The sequence below is a fragment of the Cherax quadricarinatus genome, chromosome 71 (assembly GCF_038502225.1).
Source record: "Cherax quadricarinatus isolate ZL_2023a chromosome 71, ASM3850222v1, whole genome shotgun sequence".
Lineage (NCBI taxonomy): Eukaryota > Metazoa > Arthropoda > Malacostraca > Decapoda > Parastacidae > Cherax > Cherax quadricarinatus.
The window spans coordinates 21,329,577-21,350,025 of NC_091362.1; the positions used below are offsets into that span (position 1 = coordinate 21,329,577).

Genomic DNA, 20,449 nt, shown 5'->3' on the forward strand with positions numbered 1-20,449 from the left:
GAAGCCACTGTGTGGCAAAACGTTTCCTCAATAAATATACCCAAGAGTTACACATGCCTAATTTATTAACAAGTCGGTTCTCTGAACCATTCATCTACAAACAGCCAGTATTATACAAAAATAATACTATAATCAGACTGGATGTAATGCTTAAAAAAATTATTTCTCCTTCAATATACTACTAGGTGAACACGCTGTATAGCCCTTGTGGGTTAGCGCTTCTTTTTTTATTATAATAATACTAGGTGAACAGGAAAACTACAAAGAGTTGATGCAACTACTTTATTGCTATACATTATTAGCTTTGGGAATCTCACCTTTAATGCAGATTCTCTGCATTCCTTAAATATTACAAGACATGGAATGGATTAGGCTGATACCTTGTTGGTGAATACACCTTAATATGTCTAGGCTTTGAAATGAGCCAAGATTAGATAACTTAAAAAAAATTACATGTTGGAAATATGGCCCACAAGTTGCAAATTGCATGTCTTACTGACCCTATCTCACAAGTAATGCAGTTAGGCTAACAATAATCACTTTAAAAAGAATAAAATATACTCATATGCTATTGTGAAATTCAACAGGCTAGAACAATTAGATTGTTTTATGCACACATTATTTTACATACAAAAACTGATACAAAATACTGTATTTAAAATCGAAATAAAAATTGCACATGATAGCATCATAATGGGTTTTGTCTACAAAGTATGATTAGCTTCAAAATAAAATAAACAAGCTCTCTGACCCCAGAATTGCTATTTAACACACCTTTAACACTGCCCATGTTTATCAACTCTGCCTGGATGCTGCAAAAAGCTCACATCTCAAGGATCAGGATGGCAGAGAATTAAGACATGAACTATGGCACCAAGTAGACATCCATATACACCATTAAAATTAAATATGTAAAATTAATGCCGAGAAATAACATAGCCTTTCTTTTGATAAGCAAACCAAAACATTAATTGTACTTTGTGTAATACTTTGGGCTTCCCATATTCTGGTGCCATTTCTTGGGACAATTTAAGCTTAAGTGTATCCAAATCATATTACATTAATGGCAAAAAAAAAATAGATGAGAATACACACAGCTTCAGTCTAGTGAACATAAGAGGAAAACTTTGTCACGTTTCATTTTTGTGAAATTTATTATAAAAATACCCCTTATTTTATGACTTATTATACCATCAATATTAGACATTTGAAAAATTAAACACATGACAATAAACATAAATGCTTTTACTACTAAACTACAAAAACAAGACCAAAAAGATTTCAATTATTTCAACTGTTCCTCTACCAAGTAGTTGCCAGTTTTGGGAGTTTGCAAACATTTTAGAAACCTAATAATTGTATGATGAATGCTAGCACAACACTGCACAATTTTACCAGCATTATTTTACTTAGCAGATCATTGTGTATCATATAATATTACATGTAAAAATATACTGTACAAATATATCGAGATTTAAAAACATTTATTTATTTTACTTATGTTACCTGTCAAGGCACAAGACACTTAACTGGGTAGAGAGAAACAAAAACAAAGATACGAAAGAAATTTGCCTACAACTTTCACATGGGTTGACAAGCCATGTTACTTGTGATATGCAAAGTAACACATATTCCAGTCATTACAAACTGAAATGTGACATGACGACTGTAACTATTATAAGGGAGGGATTGTACGGGCCTAGAATTGCACACACCATAGGCATGGATGAGGGAAAATGTCTTAGGGATCCTAGGAGAGCCCATTGAGAGATCACAGAAGTACTTGGCTTTCCATAAAATATCACAAAAGTACTTGGAATTCCATAAGAGATCACAGACGCTCTTGGGCTTTAAAATTTCTTTCTATTAAGGTCCTTTTGCACATATAGTGTAATATGAGCTACTTATCTACGTATATGTGCTTGTGCGAAGATTCATGGCAGTTCCTGCAGAAATATCAACAAATGGCCTAGTGTATTCATGAGCATAAACCCATAGGATCATACAGCACCTGGAAGAGGAGGCAGAGTTGGTCCAAGGAAAGGGAGGGCAGTCCCAATTGCCTGGTTCAAAAGTCCTTTACCAGCATTAAGTGCCTCTTTCAAAGAAAAGACCTACAGGCAGGCCTCGCTCTAGAGCACTTTGCTTTACAGCATTTTGCTAATGCAGCGGTTTTCGGTTATACCTATTCTTCATTTATTCAGACTTCCTACAATACATATATTCACCACTCGCTATCAGTTAAGGACAAAAACATTTTAAGGTAAGTAATGTGTGTACTGTATATGCATTTTTTATGCCTCTAACTATTGCTCACTTAATATATATAATAGTGTAAACGTGTTATCAGGCTTTTATATGTATTTGAAAGTGAAAAAAGACTATGTTTCACTTTACAGCAGTAGCCTGGACCCTAACCTGCTGTATAAGCGAGGCCATCCTGTATATCTTTTAAGACTTTTTAGGTACGTACTTCAGCACTGCTTGACTCCTTTAGCCTTCTGATGCTTATTATTTATTCTCATGTCAATCTTCCTTGGGCAGAAGGGTGCTTTACACTACAGAACTACTACAGTGCAGGCACTGTACAATCAAGTATTATTATAATCAATTATTATTATTATAATCAAAAAGAAGTGCTAAGCCACAAGGGCTCCTACAGTGTACAAGACAAGGCCTATAGTTAAGTTTTAAAACTATTAAAGTTATGGTACTGATCTGTAGGAAATTTATTTATTCACAGACTTTACAGAAAAAAAAGAAACTGTTCATTGACGCTATGGCCCATCATGAGAAACTGACTGTCAACATGTAAGAGTCATTTTAAGCTGATATTGCATATTACACTTTGAAATTTTCAGCAGCCCCTGTCATGGAAGATGTAAATTACCTATCACATAAATGAGCAGCATAGCAGAATATCAATAAAACATAGCAATAGCACGAACACAAATGCCCAAGTTCTTTGAATAAATTCTGAACATAGTGCGTAAATTTTACTGTATATTTCCAAATTCTAACGTTTGGACTGCCAGATTACCCATATCCTGCTGTAAAACTAAATAAGGCCTAATATAAAACTAGGGTTTTTAGCAATCAAAATTAAATGTGGGCTTGCACACAGTCTGAAGCCCATTTATCTTTTATGCTTATTGGAATGCTTTTGGTGCATGCTGAGAGACAAAAACTACACGTATCTAAGAACGCTAAGCATAACTAAATGAACTATAGATGAGAAATGACGTAGTAGCGAGAGAGAGAGAGAGAGAGAGAACACAAAAGAATGGCAGGAAACATGCTAGAAACATGGGAACTGGATGGGTCAGTTGTGCTAAAACAGTCATTTGTGTAGAAAAGACTAAATTCAAAATTTTTTACTGGATTTGAAGCCACACATTTCCTCAGTCTTAAGCACTGTGATTTCACTGCTAGTTACTATTTGTTAAGCTTTTCATTATCTTTTAACGTTTGGTCCCAAATTCAACAAAAGATGGTACATATCAAGATGCCCCATTTAGTTGATGTATACCTCAACATACTAACAAAAAAAATTCCTGTGCATAGGTACATTTGGTTACATACAATATTACATTCATGGATGGTGCACTAAACCTGTAGAGGTCATACAGCACCTAGGAAATTGGAGGCAATCAGATTCAATACAAGAAGGTTAGTTCCATTTCCTTGGACCAAGTGCCATTCACTGACATCGAGACACCTCCTTTGAAGGGTTAATTATGTAGTCATACTAAATGGGTATATTTGGCTGTGTCTAGTCATTTTATATATAGGAACATCCTGCATGTCAAGCAACAATGTTACATATCTATATTACTTTGTACATGAGCATTAATAATTTTTTAAATTGCATCTCACTGACTAAATTATGAAAAACATACTTTTCATTCTTATAAAGGTAAAATATGTAATATCTAGTGTTTGAATAACTTGTGATACTCTAGTTCTTTTTACAGTTGGAAATATCAGTCAAAAATTCTAATATTTTGCTTAAATGTACAAAAAAAGTTTCACCAAATTAAAATTTTACATCATAAAATTTAAATGCTGATATTTGTACATTGATGATATTTGGGTTTCCTTCATAATTTGGAACACTAATGTTTTTAGCAGTTACACATTTGTAATTTTTTCAGCAAATGTACAGTAAGCAATTTTACTGGTGGTTTTCAATAACATAACTAATTAACATTGATAATGTATGAACAAATGCTTCTGAAATCACTGGATTTCAAAGAATGATTAGTGAACAGAAAATATTGATTACTAAACCTGAGTAATGAAATTTGTAAAGCTTAATCATTATCCGTTAGGCTAAACCCACAAGGGTTATACAGCACCGTAAGCCTAACAAAATTAAGAAAAATTTCCTAAAACAAAATTAGTGTTTCATGCCTCCCATCCCCCCCCCCCACCCATCAAAAAAAAATATTCACTAGACAGGTCAGTATCACGAATAGGAAATTCATTTGTACAAACCCTGTTTATAATAGAGGCAAGCCTCATCAACATTCTTGGTTGGTTTTAAAAGCAAAACAAAAAGCCAGTTTTAAAATGGGTAACTAAGAGGGGTCATTGTGCTGTACCATGAAATAAAATTATTCTCATTGCCAGGTAAAAGAATATTTACCCCCCAACCCCCAAAAATGTTATGTTAAATGTTCCTTACATAAAAATGATTATAATACTGCACATTCAATAATCACCATATATCGGTCAGAATGATGCAAGTTAAAGCTACTTGGGTAATTTTTTTTATTTGGAGAAGAGCAATCTCTAATATTTTTCGCATACTCTACAGAGGTATAGGGTAATACAATCTCAAATTCCGAGGCAAGTAATAATGATGTTACTCAAATTAAGACTTGCCTGTATAAAAGTCCATGGTAGTAATGTAAGTGGATACAGTATTCTCATTCAGTATGATTTCAATCTCACTGTTGTCAGATATTACAGATTTTACTCAATTTATAAAGACATTTAGCATGTATTTCATTCATGTCAAATATGTATCTATCTCAAATAACTGCTATAATAAAATATTTAAGAAATGCTACTTTTCTGCCATTTACTAAAAGTTAATGTCTTGAATCATATTCAGTCTTCAGTAACAAATAACTCTGCCACTCATCTTTCACCTAGTGTTTTATGTTGTTCAAATTAAAAAGCATAACTAATATTCAGTTATTGCACAACTCTTACTTGTGTTTCATAGTCTCTCTCCAGAGAAATTATGCTAAAATCTATATACATAATTAAAACAGTGTCATGTTCAGAAAATATAAAAAAACTGAAATTCTTAATATACACATTGTTGAAAAAAAACATTTACTATACAAACAATAAAACTGCTAAAGAACTCAATCTGTATGGCGATAAAACTGAGAATCTTTTTTTTTTTTTTTTAAAGTAAAGGAATACCAGTATCACAATAAAATGGGACTAAATCTATTAAAAAGTGTACAGGATGACAGGTAATCAAAATGTTTTAAATATCAGTATTCTAACCCACATAGTTTTACAAACACACTACAAATATGAAACAATATTTCACAAGGGTCTTGGCAAAAAAAGTCAAGACAGACGGAATATAAAAATACAAACAAGAAGGTAATTTACAGTAAAATACTATTTTTGAATAATACAAAACAAATGCATTATCTCTGGATATTGTGCCATCACACTCACAAATGGACATAATTCAGCAACTGGCTAATCATCTCTTAACTACACAGCTCGGAAAAATAAACGTGAACAAATTTACATGAAAAGTGTGATACCCACTAGGGTATCGATGCATGTAAGGCCTCTCGTGTTAGCCTGGTGAAGGCTACCTGCACCAGTACTAGTGCTCTGCTCGCCACTCTGGAGTTTCTATTAACTCGCGTGCACTTATATCCTCTCCCAGTATTGGACCTGTAAACAAAAGATTAGCAATGTGGATAAATTCTGAAGAAAAAAAAAAATAGATTCACCCACAAGGAATTCTCATGGTGGTAAATAATGCATAATTAATATGTTTACATTTGTGGAAAATTTTTACATGATCTCAAAATGAGGACTCCCTTGTTTGAACTAAAGAGTAAAGATGTACTGTATGTACATCTGTATTCCTACAAGATGAACATGTTGGGTATTTCTACAAGTTGGTGACTGATAAAGAATAAATGAAAGTTGTGTAGTAACAATACAGTATGCATTCACTAAGGAACTTGTATGACACCAGCTGACAACAACATATTCTAGAAACCCCCACATTTTGCTAGGTATGGCTAAGTGGCACTTAATTAGCAGTCTAATAAAACAAGGAAGTTGTATGAGCAAGGCTTCTACCATCTACTGCTGTTACATCATCAATAGCAGTACTATTGTGAGAGGCAGCATGCTAATCCCTTAGATTCTAACTTTTACTTTAGTTCAGCATAGGTATATAGCAAACTGTTTGCTTTCTTCTGTTAAACACTTCATTGATAGCCTTTCATGAATAGATGAAACAAAATTTATAGAAAATTCTGATAAGCATTAAAGAGTGATCTCTCAATAGTGTGATCTCTTAACAGTGCTGGGAGATCTCCCCATCTCCTGGACACAACCTCAATCAATTTTATATAGTATTAAAAAATAAATTAGGTAATTACTTTTAAAATGTACTTTTTCTTTAACACACTGGCCATCTCCCGCCAAGGCAGGGTGACCCCGAAAGAGAAACACTTTCGTCATCATTCACACTAACGCTGTCTTGCCAGAGGTGTGCAGATATGACAGTTTCAATGTCCCTTCTAACAGTAAATATCCCAAACCCCTTCTTTAGAGTGCAGGCACACTACATTTTTGGTGTAGATTTAGCAAGTTCCCATTTCTTCAGTGCAATTCAGTACGAATATATGGCTTTTATTTTTAGAATGTAAACAAATACAGTGGACCCCCGCATAGCGAACGCCTTGCATAGCGAACATTCCGCATAGCGAACGCTTTGATCGCTAAAATTTTGCCCCGCATAGTAGACAAAAACCCGCTCAGCGAACTTCGTCCGAGACGCGTCCAATGTGCGGCCTCAGCCAGCCTCACATGTGCCGCCTGTCCCATTGTTTACCAGCTAGCCTCCGCGGTAACATTCAAGCATACACTCGGAATATTTCGTATTATTACAGTGTTTTCGGTTCTGTTTGTTGAAAATAAGTGACCATGGGCCCCAAGAAAGCTTCTAGTGCCAACCCTGTGGTAAAAAGGGTGAGAATTAGTATGGAAATTAAGAAAGATTTTGAAGGGTTTGGGGCTAACCCTGAGAAGCCTATGCCAGTTGTGGAATCCATTGTGCCTACTTCAAAAATTAAGGAAATGTGTGCACAGTGGGTTGAACTGCAAACCTTTATGGATGAAAATCACCCTGACACAGCTGTTGCAAGGCGTGCTGGTGACTATTTCAATGACAATGTTATGGCCCATTTTAGACAAATCGTAAAGGAACGGGAGGTACAGAGCTCTATGGACAGAAAGAAGTCCAGTGACTCTGAAGCTGGTCCTAGTGGCATTAAAAGAAGAAGGGAAGTAACCCCGGAAAAGGACTTGCCTCCTCAAGTGTTAATGGAAGGGGATTCCCCTTCTAAACACTAACACTCTCTCTCCCCTCCTCCCATCCCATCAATCATCACCAGATCTTCAATAAAAGTAAGTGTCATGTAATTGTGCATGCCTTTTTCAGTTTGTGTGTACTAAAATTAACATTTTTTTGTGGTAAAAAATTTTTTTTTTCATACTTTTGGGTGTCTTGCACGGATTAATTTTATTTCCATTATTTCTTATGGGGAAAATTAATTCGCATAGCGAACATTTCGCATAACGACCAGCCCTCTTGCACGGATTAAGTTCGCTATGCGGGGGTCCACTGTATGTTGTCTGTCAGCTGATGAGCTTCCCATTATGCAAATATTGAGTAAGACCATGTTAATCCTCACCATATTTCAAATACTTTTAGTAAAGACTAATTGAATGTAGAATATAGAGGCGAGTGGCTTTTGGAACTGCCCTCCCCTTCTTTGAACTGAAAGTGAATGCCTCCCATTCCTCCAGGTGCTCATGACCACTACTAGTTTAGCACTTCCTAGGAATGTAATAATTATATCTCTCTAGCTGTACTTCAAAACAAGTAACTAAAACCAACTATTCTACTGCCCTGGGAAATGCAACAAGTAAACTTACGAAGACTAAGGTTATCGAATCTTGTGAGAATATCTTCAAGGTCATCCACATTACTTTCAGCAAACTTATGACCTCGATAGCCTCCTTTGTTCTTGATAAAATGAAGCAGTTTTCCCCAGTGTCTGCAATGAGAGTAACATACATGAGCAAGAAACACACAGCATTCTATTATATTTTATTCAAGAGGGTCAGTTTGTGTCACTGACCTACACGTTTTACACCACAGCCTCTCCTCACTTAGTGATGTACTCTTTTACCGACGACTCGGACTCCAACAAGCTCTCTGACCAGTATGCACACCTAAATAATGTATAGGAGAGCTGATTTCTTCTATTCTGTTTATTACAATATAGAGTATACTACTGTATAAACAATTAAAAATACACTAAAAAATTTATAAATGGTGCAAAGGTGACATTAAAACAATATCAAAGAAGGCTGGAACAAACCCATTCCCATTACAGTATGCTCCTTGATTAGCAACGAATTCATTTACCAAAATGGTCTTAGGAACAGAACTCTGTCATTAAGCGAGGAGAGGCTGTATTACGTTAGGCTAGGTTTTTTCGGGATTTGACAAGCTCTTCGGGGTATGAGCAAAGTATGGGAGGGCCCCTAACCCACATAAAACACTTTCTTTTCAGTGTTCCACATTTCCGTTGGTTTGAAGCCATTGATCATTATGTTCCACCCGCTGGCAATAGTCACTGGTGGGTGGAACAACAGCTCAATTGAAAGTCAATGAACACGTGGGAACATTGAAAATAGGTACTGTATATGTGGGGCCCTCCTGTATTCATTTTAGAATAATTTTTTTTTTTTTTTAACAAGCTGGCCATCTCCCACCGAGGCAGGGTGACCCAAAAAGAAAGAAAATCCCCAAAAAGAAAATACTTTCATCATTCAACACTTTCACCTCACTCATACATAATCACTCTTTTTGCAGAGGTGCTCATAATACAAGAGTTTACAAGCATATACGTATAAAGATACACAACATATCCCTCCAAATTGCCAATATCCCAAACCCCTCCTTTAAAGTGCAGGCATTGTACTTCCCATTTCCAGGACTCAAGTCTGGCTATATGAAAATAACCGGTTTCCCTGAATCCCTTCACTAAATATTACCCTTCTCACACTCCAACAGCTCGTCAGGTCCCAAACACCACTCATCTCCATTCACTCCTATCTAACACGTTCACGCACGCTTGCTGGAAGTCGAAGTCCAAGCCCTTCACCCACAAAACCTCCTTTATCCCTCCCTCCAACCTTTTCGAGGACGACCCCTACCCCGCCTTCCTTCCCCTACAGATTTATACGCTCTTCATGTCATTCAACTTTGATCCACTCTCTTTAACCCTTTGACTGTTTTCGACGTATAAATACATCTTATGAGCCAATGTTTGTGACGTATATATACTCAATAATTCTAGCAGCTTCAAATCAAGCAGGAGAAAGCTGGTAGTCCCACATGTGAGAGAATGGGTCTGTGTGGTCAGTGTGCACCACATAAAAAAAATCCTGCAGCACACATTGTGTAATGAGAAAAGAAAAAAGATCGTTTTTTTGGAATAAAACGCCGACTTTGAGGTGTATTTTCGTATAGTATTTATCGTTGTATTTGCGTTTTCATCGTCTTAGGTGATAAAATGGAAAACATATTACAGAAATAGAGATGATTTTCATTACTTTGACGATGAAAACGACCTTGAAACTGAGCTCAAAGTAGCGGAAATTTTTTATTTTTACCAATGTTCAGGAGTAAATAAATCACACCACACGTCCAATACACGTCAACTGGGGAGTCTAATATTCTTTCACTAGTGCACTGATATTATTTATACCATTTTTACAATAATGCAGTAGTCTGCATAACAGTAAATTTTGTATTTTTTTGTATGAATAAAAAATCAAAATAGAAAGCAATAATAATATAAGAGGAGCCTAGAGATGTGACTAATGAACAGAGCATATGTTATTTTAGTGCCACGAATGTCTACCTTGTTTATTCTGGACCCTATTTTGAAATTGGCATCTTTTTTAGTTTGCGTGAAATTGGCCAAATTGCCAATTTCTGACCACCATATTGGGTAGTCCAAATTATTAAATGGGAGGTTTCTTGTACTCAGCTGATAGATAAAATGGAGTTCTAAAGAAATAGCTATGAGTTTGCTCAACTGGAACAATGGAATTGGCTGAAAATAGGGCTCAAAGTCGGCGAAATCGCCGATACGCATATGTCGCCGAGACCGCTAACTTCACGGGAGCATAATGAGTTTTCGACCAAATTTCGAACTTTTGGTGTCATTACCATCGGGAAAAGATTCTCTATCATTTCATAAGAAAAAATCATTTTTTTTTTTTTTTTCAAAAATTAAGCGACATAGAATGAGTTTCAGAGAGGGGCCTGAAACAGTCAAAGGGTTAAATGACCAAACCACCTCAACAACCCCTCTTCGGCCCTCTGACTAATACTTGTATTAACTCCACACCTTCTCCTAATTTTAACACTACGAATTTTCTGCATAATATTTACACCATACATTGCCCTTAGACAGGACATCTCCACTGCCTCTAACCGTCTCCTCACGGCAGCATTTACAACCCAAGCTTCACACCCATACAAGAGTGATGGTACCACTATACTTTCATACATTCCCTTCTTTGCCTCAATAATGTTTTTTGTCTCCACACATACCTCAATGCACCACTCATCTTTTTTCCTTCATCAATTCTATAGTAAACCTTATCCTTCGTAAATCCATCCGCTGACACGTCAACTCCCAAATATCCGAAAACATTCACTTCTTCCATACTACTACTCTCCAATTTGATATCCAATTTTTCTTTATCTAAATCATTTGATACCCTCATCACCTTACTCTTTTCTATGTTCACTTTCAACTTTCTACCTTTACACACACTCCCAAACTCGTCCACTAACCTCTGCAATATATCTTTTAGAATCTCCCATAGGCAAAGTATCATCAGCAAAAAGTAACTGTCAATTCCCATTTTGTATTTGATTCCCCATAATTTAATCACACCCCTCTCCCGAACACCCTTGCCTTTACTTCTTTTACAACCCCATCTATAAATATATTAAACAACCATGGTGACATTACACATCCCTGCCTAAGACCTACTTTTACAGGGAAGTAGTCTTCCTACCTTCTACACACCCTAACCTGAGCCTCACTATCCTCATAAAAACTCTTTACAGCATTTAGTAACTTACTACCTATTCCATACACTTGCAACATCTGCCACATTGCTCCCCTATCCACTATCATATGCCTTTTCTAAATCCATAAATGCAATGAAAACCTCTCTACCTTTATCTAAATACTGGTCATATATATGCTTCAATGTAAACACTTATTTACACATCCCCTACCCACTCGAAAACCTCCTTGCTCATCAGCAATCCAACATTCTTTCTCACCTCTTAATTCATTCAATAATAACCCTACTGCACACTTTTCCTGATATACTCAGTAAACTAATTCCTCTATAATTTTTACAATCTCTTTTGTCCACCTTCTCTTTATATAAAGGGACTATACATGCTCTCTGCCAATCTCTAGGACCTTCTCCTCTTTCATACATTTATTAAGCAAAAATACCAACCACTAACACTATATCCCCCCCTGCTTTTAACATTTCTGTCATGATCCTGTCATTTCCAGCTGTTTTACCCCCTTTCATTCTATGTAATGCCTCACGCACCTCCCCCACACTCACATCCTGCTCTTCTTCACTCCTAAAAGATGGTATACCTCCCTGGCCAATGCATGAAATTACCACCTCCCTGTCTTCGTCGATATTTAAAAGTTCCTCAAAATATTCCCGCCATCTACCCAATACTTCCATCTCCCCACCTACTGTTTTTAACTGACAAATTCATTCATTCCCTAGGCTTTCTTAACTTGTTTAACTCGCTCCAAATTTTTTTCTTATTTCCATCAAAATTACCTGACAGTGCCTCTCCCACTGTATCATCCGCTCTCCTTTTTCACTCTCTCACCACTCTCTTCACCTTTCTTTACTCTCCATATACTCTACTCTTCTTATAACACTTATGCTTTGTAAAAACCTCTCATAAGCTACCTTTTTCTCTTATCACACCCTTTACTTCATCGTTCCGCCAATCACTCCTCTTTCCTCCTGCACCCACCCTCCTATAACCACAAAAAATTGTGCCCCACATTCTAATACTGCATTTTTAAAACTATTCCAACCCTCTTCAACCCCCCACTACTCATACTTGCACTAGCCCACCATTCTGCCAATAGTTGCTTATATCTCACCCAAACTTCGTCCTCCCTTAGTTTATACACTTTCACTTCTCTCTTACTTGTTTGCAATCGCTAAAGCTAACCTATGACACTGAGCTTGACTCTGTCATCATTACTAATTCTATGTCATCACTGAAGGCTCTTGACTCATATAATGACTCCAACAACATGCTCATTGGGGAAGCCAGGTATAGATACTCAAAAATTAGGGACAAAGGAATTAATGTACAATTGCTATGGATCCCATCACACATTGGATTACTCCTTCATGATAAAGTTGATATGTTAGCCAAGAAGAGTACCCAGAAGGAGAATGTAGAATATAACTTTGGTATAACTGTGTCTAGCATTAGGAATAATATTAGGAGAAGTAAATAATGAAAATGATTGTTATAGGAATGCAGTTAGAAGCCTGAGTAGATCTATAACCCACTATGATAACATGAACGTAGATAAGTATGTTTATGGAGCAACTTGCAATGTGAACAGACTGACTGATGTTGTAGTGGCCAGGCTTAGGCTTGGTTACAAGTACTTCTGGCAGTTTGGGAGACACACAGATGATGATCAAACTAAATGTAAATTATGTGATCAGGCATATGGTCACTCTCTTGAACACTATGTGCTTAATTGTCCACTCATTGAGGAATACAGAGACAGACAGTATAATAACCTATGTGACATGTCAAGATATCTTATTAATGAAAATAAGATACCAGATATACTAAGCAAATTTCCTAAATTTGCTTGTAACAGATAAGTGAACTATAGATATGTAGATATAAATCCATATGTATTTCTGTTAACCCTTTGGGGCCTAGTTCCTAGGCCTTTTGTGTATCCATATGCTCTCGCGCTACCGTCCACAGGATGGATATGGGGTGCACAATAAACTAGCCACTTCGGTGGCAAAAATCTCTTACTTGTTGTTGCCATTTTCCTCGTCCCATCTACCTCTTACTCTAGCTGTAGCTACAACTAAATAATGGTCCGTTATATCAGTTGCCCCTCTATAAACATGTACATCCTGGAGCCTACCCATCAACCTTTTATCCACCAATGGGAGCCCTTTGATTGAACTTTGTATAGAAAGGGGTTTAGTTATAGGTAATACATATTTTAAGAAAAAGAGGATAAATAAGTATACACGATATGATGTAGGGCGAAATGACAGTAGTTTGTTGGATTAGGTATTGGTAGATAAAAGACTGTTGAGTAGACTTCAGGATGTACATGTTTATAGAGGGGCCACAGATATATCAGATCACTTTCTAGTTGTAGCTACACTGAGAGTAAAAGGTAGATGGGATACAAGGAGAATAGAAGCATCAGGGAAGAGAGAGGTGAAGGTTTATAAACTAAAAGAGGAGGCAGTTAGGGTAAGATATAAACAGCTATTGGAGGATAGATGGGCTAATGAGAGCATAGGCAATGGGGTCGAAGAGGTATGGGGTAGGTTTAAAAATGTAGTGTTAGAGTGTTCAGCAGAAGTTTGTGGTTACAGGAAAGTGGGTGCAGGAGGGAAGAGGAGCGATTGGTGGAATGATGATGTAAAGAGAGTAGTAAGGGAGAAAAAGTTAGCATATGAGAAGTTTTTACAAAGTAGAAGTGATGCAAGGAGGGAAGAGTATATGGAGAAAAAGAGAGAAGTTAAGAGAGTGGTGAAGCAATGTAAAAAGAGAGCAAATGAGAGAGTGGGTGAGATGTTATCAACAAATTTTGTTGAAAATAAGAAAAAGTTTTGGAGTGAGATTAACAAGTTAAGAAAGCCTAGAGAACAAATGGATTTGTCAGTTAAAAATAGGAGAGGAGAGTTATTAAATGGAGAGTTAGAGGTATTGGGAAGATGGAAGGAATATTTTGAGGAATTGTTAAATGTTGATGAAGATAGGGAAGCTGTGATTTCGTGTATAGGGCAAGGAGGAATAACATCTTGTAGGAGTGAGGAAGAGCCAGTTGTGAGTGTGGGGGAAGTTCGTGAGGCAGTAGGTAAAATGAAAGGGGGTAAGGCAGCCGGGATTGATGGGATAAAGATAGAAATGTTAAAAGCAGGTGGGGATATAGTTTTGGAGGGGTTGGTGCAATTATTTAATAAATGTATGGAAGAGGGTAAGGTACCTAGGGATTGGCAGAGAGCATGCATAGTTCCTTTGTATAAAGGCAAAGGGGATAAAAGAGAGTGCAAAAATTATAGGGGGATAAGTCTGTTGAGTGTACCTGGTAAAGTGTATGATAGAGTTATAATTGAAAGAATTAAGAGTAAGACGGAGAATAGGATAGCAGATGAACAAGGAGGCTTTAGGAAAGGTAGGGGGTGTGTGGACCAGGTGTTTACAGTGAAACATATAAGTGAACAGTATTTAGATAAGGCTAAAGAGGTCTTTGTGGCATTTATGGATTTGGAAAAGGCGTATGACAGGGTGGATAGGGGGGCAATGTGGCAGATGTTGCAAGTGTATGGTGTAGGAGGTAGGTTACTGAAAGCAGTGAAGAGTTTTTACGAGGATAGTGAGGCTCAAGTTAGAGTATGTAGGAAAGAGGGAAATTTTTTCCCAGTAAAAGTAGGCCTTAGACAAGGATGTGTGATGTCACCGTGGTTGTTTAATATATTTATAGATGGGGTTGTAAGAGAAGTAAATGCGAGGGTCTTGGCAAGAGGCGTGGAGTTAAAAGATAAAGAATCACACACAAAGTGGGAGTTGTCACAGCTGCTCTTTGCTGATGACACTGTGCTCTTGGGAGATTCTGAAGAGAAGTTGCAGAGATTGGTGGATGAATTTGGTAGGGTATGCAAAAGAAGAAAATTAAAGGTGAATACAGGAAAGAGTAAGGTTATGAGGATAACAAAAAGATTAGGTGATGAAAGATTGAATATCAGATTGGAGGGAGAGAGTATGGAGGAGGTGAACGTATTCAGATATTTGGGAGTGGACGTGTCAGCGGATGGGTCTATGAAAGATGAGGTGAATCATAGAATTGATGAGGGAAAAAGAGTGAGTGGTGCACTTAGGAGTCTGTGGAGACAAAGAACTTTGTCCTTGGAGGCAAAGAGGGGAATGTATGAGAGTATAGTTTTACCAACGCTCTTATATGGGTGTGAAGCGTGGGTGATGAATGTTGCAGCGAGGAGAAGGCTGGAGGCAGTGGAGATGTCATGTCTGAGGGCAATGTGTGGTGTGAATATAATGCAGAGAATTCGTAGTTTGGAAGTTAGGAGGAGGTGCGGGATTACCAAAACTGTTGTCCAGAGGGCTGAGGAAGGGTTGTTGAGGTGGTTCGGACATGTAGAGAGAATGGAGCGAAACAGAATGACTTCAAGAGTGTATCAGTCTGTAGTGGAAGGAAGGCGGGGTAGGGGTCGGCCTAGGAAGGGTTGGAGGGAGGGGGTAAAGGAGGTTTTGTGTGCGAGGGGCTTGGACTTCCAGCAGGCATGCGTGAGCGTGTTTGATAGGAGTGAATGGAGACAAATGGTTTTTAATACTTGACGTGCTGTTGGAGTGTGAGCAAAGTAACATTTATGAAGGGATTCAGGGAAACCGGCAGGCCGGACTTGAGTCCTGGAGATGGGAAGTACAGTGCCTGCACTCTGAAGGAGGGGTGTTAATGTTGCAGTTTAAAAACTGTAGTGTAAAGCACCCTTCTGGCAAGACAGTGATGGAGTGAATGATGGTGAAAGTTTTTCTTTTTCGGGCCACCCTGCCTTGGTGGGAATCGGCCGGTGTGATAATAATAAAAAAAAAAACATTATCTAACAAACTACTTTCATTACATGCTATATCATACCTTGTATATTTATTTATCCTCTTTTTCATAAAATATGCATTACTTATTACCAAACCTTTTTCTACACATGGCTCAATTAAAGGCTCCCCCATTTTCATTTACCCCTGGCACCCCAAATTTACCTACTACTCCCTCCACAACATTTTTACCGCATTTAGCACTGAAATCCCCAACCACAAGTACTCTCACACTTGGTTCAAAACTCCCCATGCATTCACTCAACATTTCCCAAAATCTTTCTCTCTTCTCTACACTTCTCTCTTCTCCAGGAGCACATACTCTTACTATAACCCACTTTTCACATCCAACCTTTATTTTACTGCACATAATCCTTGAATTAATACATTTATACTCCCTCTTTTCCTGCCATTTTTGCTACTCCTTCTTTAGATCTAACTATTCGAAACCCCTGACCTAATCCCATTTATTTCTCCCCATTAAAACTCTCCCACCCCCTTCATCTTCGTTTCACTTAATTTTACCTTTATTAATTCATTAAACTGAGATTTCATTACACTGTCTACATATATAAATAAAAGCTACTCAAGATTAGAAGCATGAAAACAATAAAAAAACTCACTCATCTAATGTCAGGATTTCTGGGCAGCCTACCACGATGAGTAGAGCCTTCGCTCGAGTCACAGACACATTGAATCTCTGAAAACAGGCATATCTGTTGTACACATTAAATCTGGACAACTTCAGTCACAAGACTTCTTTTATTAAGAAGTTGAGATATCGAGAGAAAGGAACAGCGACAAAATGCACAATATGTTGAGAAGATAATTAAGGCATATTACATTTATGGACAAATCCTCAATGAAGAAAAAACAATACAAATTAAGAATACAAACTGCAAGTTCTATTTACTATCTCTCCAGGAAAGGCACTGCTCACAACTCTTAGGAAATGAAAAAGCCTGGGTAACATTTTGGTTTGTACTAGACTATTTTAAAGATCTTACATATTTCAGCTCATGCAAATGCTTAAGTTCTACAGATATAATTTGCTTATGAGTAAAAATCTGTCACCATGTAGAAAAAGTTTAAGACTTTTTTTTAAGGTGTCGGCTGTCTCCCAACAAGGCAAGGTGACCCAAAAATGAAAAACACTTTCACCATCATTCACACAATCATTGTCTTTACAGAGGTGCCCAAATATGACAGTTTAGATTTCACTCCAAAGAGCCTATATTTCCTCTTTTTAAAGTGTAGGCAGTGTACTTCCCACCTCCAGGACTCAATTCCAGCTAACCAGTTTCCCAAAATCCCTTCACCAAATCCTACCCTGCTCAAACTCCAACAGCTCGCCAGATCCCATAAAACATTCATCTCCATTCACACCTATCTAACACGCTCACACATGCCCCAACACATTATGAGATATTTAGTAGTAACCAGAGATATGCAGCAACTTCTTGTTTTGGATATGCACAAGGTGTAGGTAGTACACCAGGTGTCCTCCAGTTTTAAAATTATATTATTGCAATGCAATTATTTTCCTCATGCAATGTATGCTGCAAGACTTTTTTATATGGTGCACACTTATCACATAGACCAATTCTCTCAGATCTAGGCCCAAATTTATCGCTCAGAGCTTATCTGAGTGAGCTGAGCTCGTGGCACAGTACTACACCAAGGATATACCTGTAGTACTATGGCACAGATGGTGAAGTGGTAAAGTCCAGGAGGTGGGACATACAGTGCATGCACTGTGCACAATGGATGGAGAAGGGTCACCTGAATTGTGAGGTCTGCACACTTCTAATGAGAGTTATGGAATGATTGATATTGAACATATTTCCTTATTTTGAATCACCATGCCTAGTTGGGAGACTGCTGGTTTATAAAAAATTATACTCTGGATAACCATTTGAAAGTACAAATCAAATTGAACATTCTGTGTTTGCTTTATATTAACTGCAGGTTTAGTTACCAGGAGAACTTTCGGTGTACCTTAGGATTACGCAAAAAGCCAAGTTTGAAGAACTGATCTGAAGCCAAGTGATCAGCGGAGGCACGAACAGTGGATATGATTATGACTCTCCGCTCATCTCCTTGGAATTCTTCAGGGGAGCCCACTCTGAGATCACTGGTATTCTTCATTTTCCTCAACTGATTCCTGATCTGTTAAATACAAACAAAAGAAATAAAATAGGCATGGCATAAGACAAAAATTAAAGGAATAAATCTAATTTGACTTTTTAGTAATTGAATACAGAAGTGGTCAATACACTCCCACTCTGCTCATGGCATTTTAGCCAATGAGCGGCATTTTAGCCACCCTTTATGAGAAGTGGCTTTCGGGGAAGAATTCTAGTCCATCCTCATTGGAGAGAGAGCCAAAGAGGGGTTATTTAAGTGATTTTGGCATGTAGAGAGGATAGACAGGGATAAGATGAGAAAGAGGGTGTATAAATCTGGGATAGAAGGAAGAGGAGTCAGGGTGGGAAAACAAGGTGCTTTGAGTTTTAGGGGCTAGGCAGAAATTTAATGCTTACAGCTATTACGGTGTAAGCAAAGTAATATTTTGTAAAAGGATTCAGGAAAACCAGTTAGCTGGACTTGAACCCTGGAGGTAGAAAGTACAGTGCCTGCACCCTAAAAGAGGGGTTTTGGGTATTTGGAAGGACATCTAAACTGTTATAACTGTACACCTCTTGGAAGACAGTGATAGTGCAAATTATAGTTTAAGTAATTCTTTATCGAGTCGCCCCTGCCTTGGTGGGAGATGGCCAATATGTATTAAAAAAAAAAAATTAAAACTCTAGCCTTCGTCTCCTCTTCTGATACAATTGGTTATTAATGCATCAAAGTACTACTTTCTCTTACATTAACCTTGAATTTAAAAATAAAAAGAAAAATGATCCTGTAGACACTAAGGTACATAGATATCGCAGAATTACAAAAAATTATCTCCAGTGAGGCTAGTTTCATTCCTGTCTATTGTCTATTCATACAATCTAAAGCTTACCTTTTCCACTTGTTTTCTGTAAGGAGTTATTATTCCAATTTCCTTAGGCATGATCTTGGGATTCCGAGAGTCGAGGAGTTTCTTTACGTAGTCGATCACTGTGGATACCTATTATAATTGATCAACATTATTTCTATAAATCTGCTACAAATGGAAGAAATGGGAGGGAAAAATACTGAAATCAAGAAACTGTGACTATTCATCTATAATTTCTCTGCACTTGTCAATCAAAAACATTAATAAACAAAAGTCATCAAGGCAACTTCTTTCTCTGGTAGCTAAATGAAGGCATAAATATTTATATAAATTCCTTATTAGTAAAGATTACTAAAAAGAATAAGAAAATTGTCTAAGTGGGAAGTCTGAATGTGTGTGGATGTTGTGCAAATGATAAGAAAGAGATGATTGTGGATGTTATGAATGAGAAGAAGCTGGATGTCCTGGCTTTAAGTGAAACAAAGCTGAAGGGGGTGGGAGAGTTTCAATGGAGAGGAATAAATGGGATTAGGTCAGGGGTTTCAAATAGAGTTAGAGCTAAAGAAGGAGTAGCAATAATGTTGAAGGATAAGCTATGGCAGGAAAAGAGGGACTATAAATGTATAAATTCAAGGATTATGAGGAGTAAAATAAAGATTGGATGTGAAAAGTGGGTTATAATAAGCGTGTATGCACCTGGAGAAGAGAGAAGTGCAGAGGAGAGAGAGAGAGATTTTGGGAAATGTTGAGTGAATGCGTGGGGAGTTTTGAATCAAGTGTGAGAGTAATGGTGGTTGGGGATTTCAATGCTAAAGTGGGTAAAAATGTTATGGAGGGAGTAGTAGGTAAATTTGGGGTGCCAGGGGTAAATGTAAATGGGGAGCCTTTAATTGAGCTATGTGTAGAAAGAGATTTGGTAATAAGTAATACATATTTTATGAAAAAAAGAGGATAAATAAATATACAAGGTATGATGTAGCACATAATGAAAGTAGTTTATTAGATTATGTATTGGTGGATAAAAGATTGATGGGTAGGCTCCAGGATGTACATGTTTATAGAGGGGCAACTGATATATCGGATCATTATTTAGTTGTAGCTACAGTTAGAGTAAGAGGTAGATGGGAAAAAGAGGAAGGTGGCAACAACAAGTAAGAGGGAAGTGAAAGTGTATAAACTAAGGGAGGAGGAAGTTCGGGTGA

At 37.3% G+C, this 20,449-nt stretch overlaps 1 protein-coding gene across 1 annotated transcript in view; it reads right to left on the reverse strand.

Annotated features, from left to right (window-relative positions):
- Positions 1-4,754: 4,754 nt before the first annotated feature.
- Positions 4,755-20,449, reverse strand: part of LOC128700375 (putative helicase mov-10-B.1) — a gene marked incomplete at its 5' end in the record, with an annotated part of 63,646 nt that continues 47,951 nt past the window's right edge. The window contains 5 exon segments of the mRNA XM_053793541.2: positions 4,755-5,934; positions 8,218-8,339; positions 16,879-16,955; positions 18,254-18,424; positions 19,272-19,379. Coding sequence (XP_053649516.2) covers positions 5,864-5,934; positions 8,218-8,339; positions 16,879-16,955; positions 18,254-18,424; positions 19,272-19,379 — 549 coding nt within the window.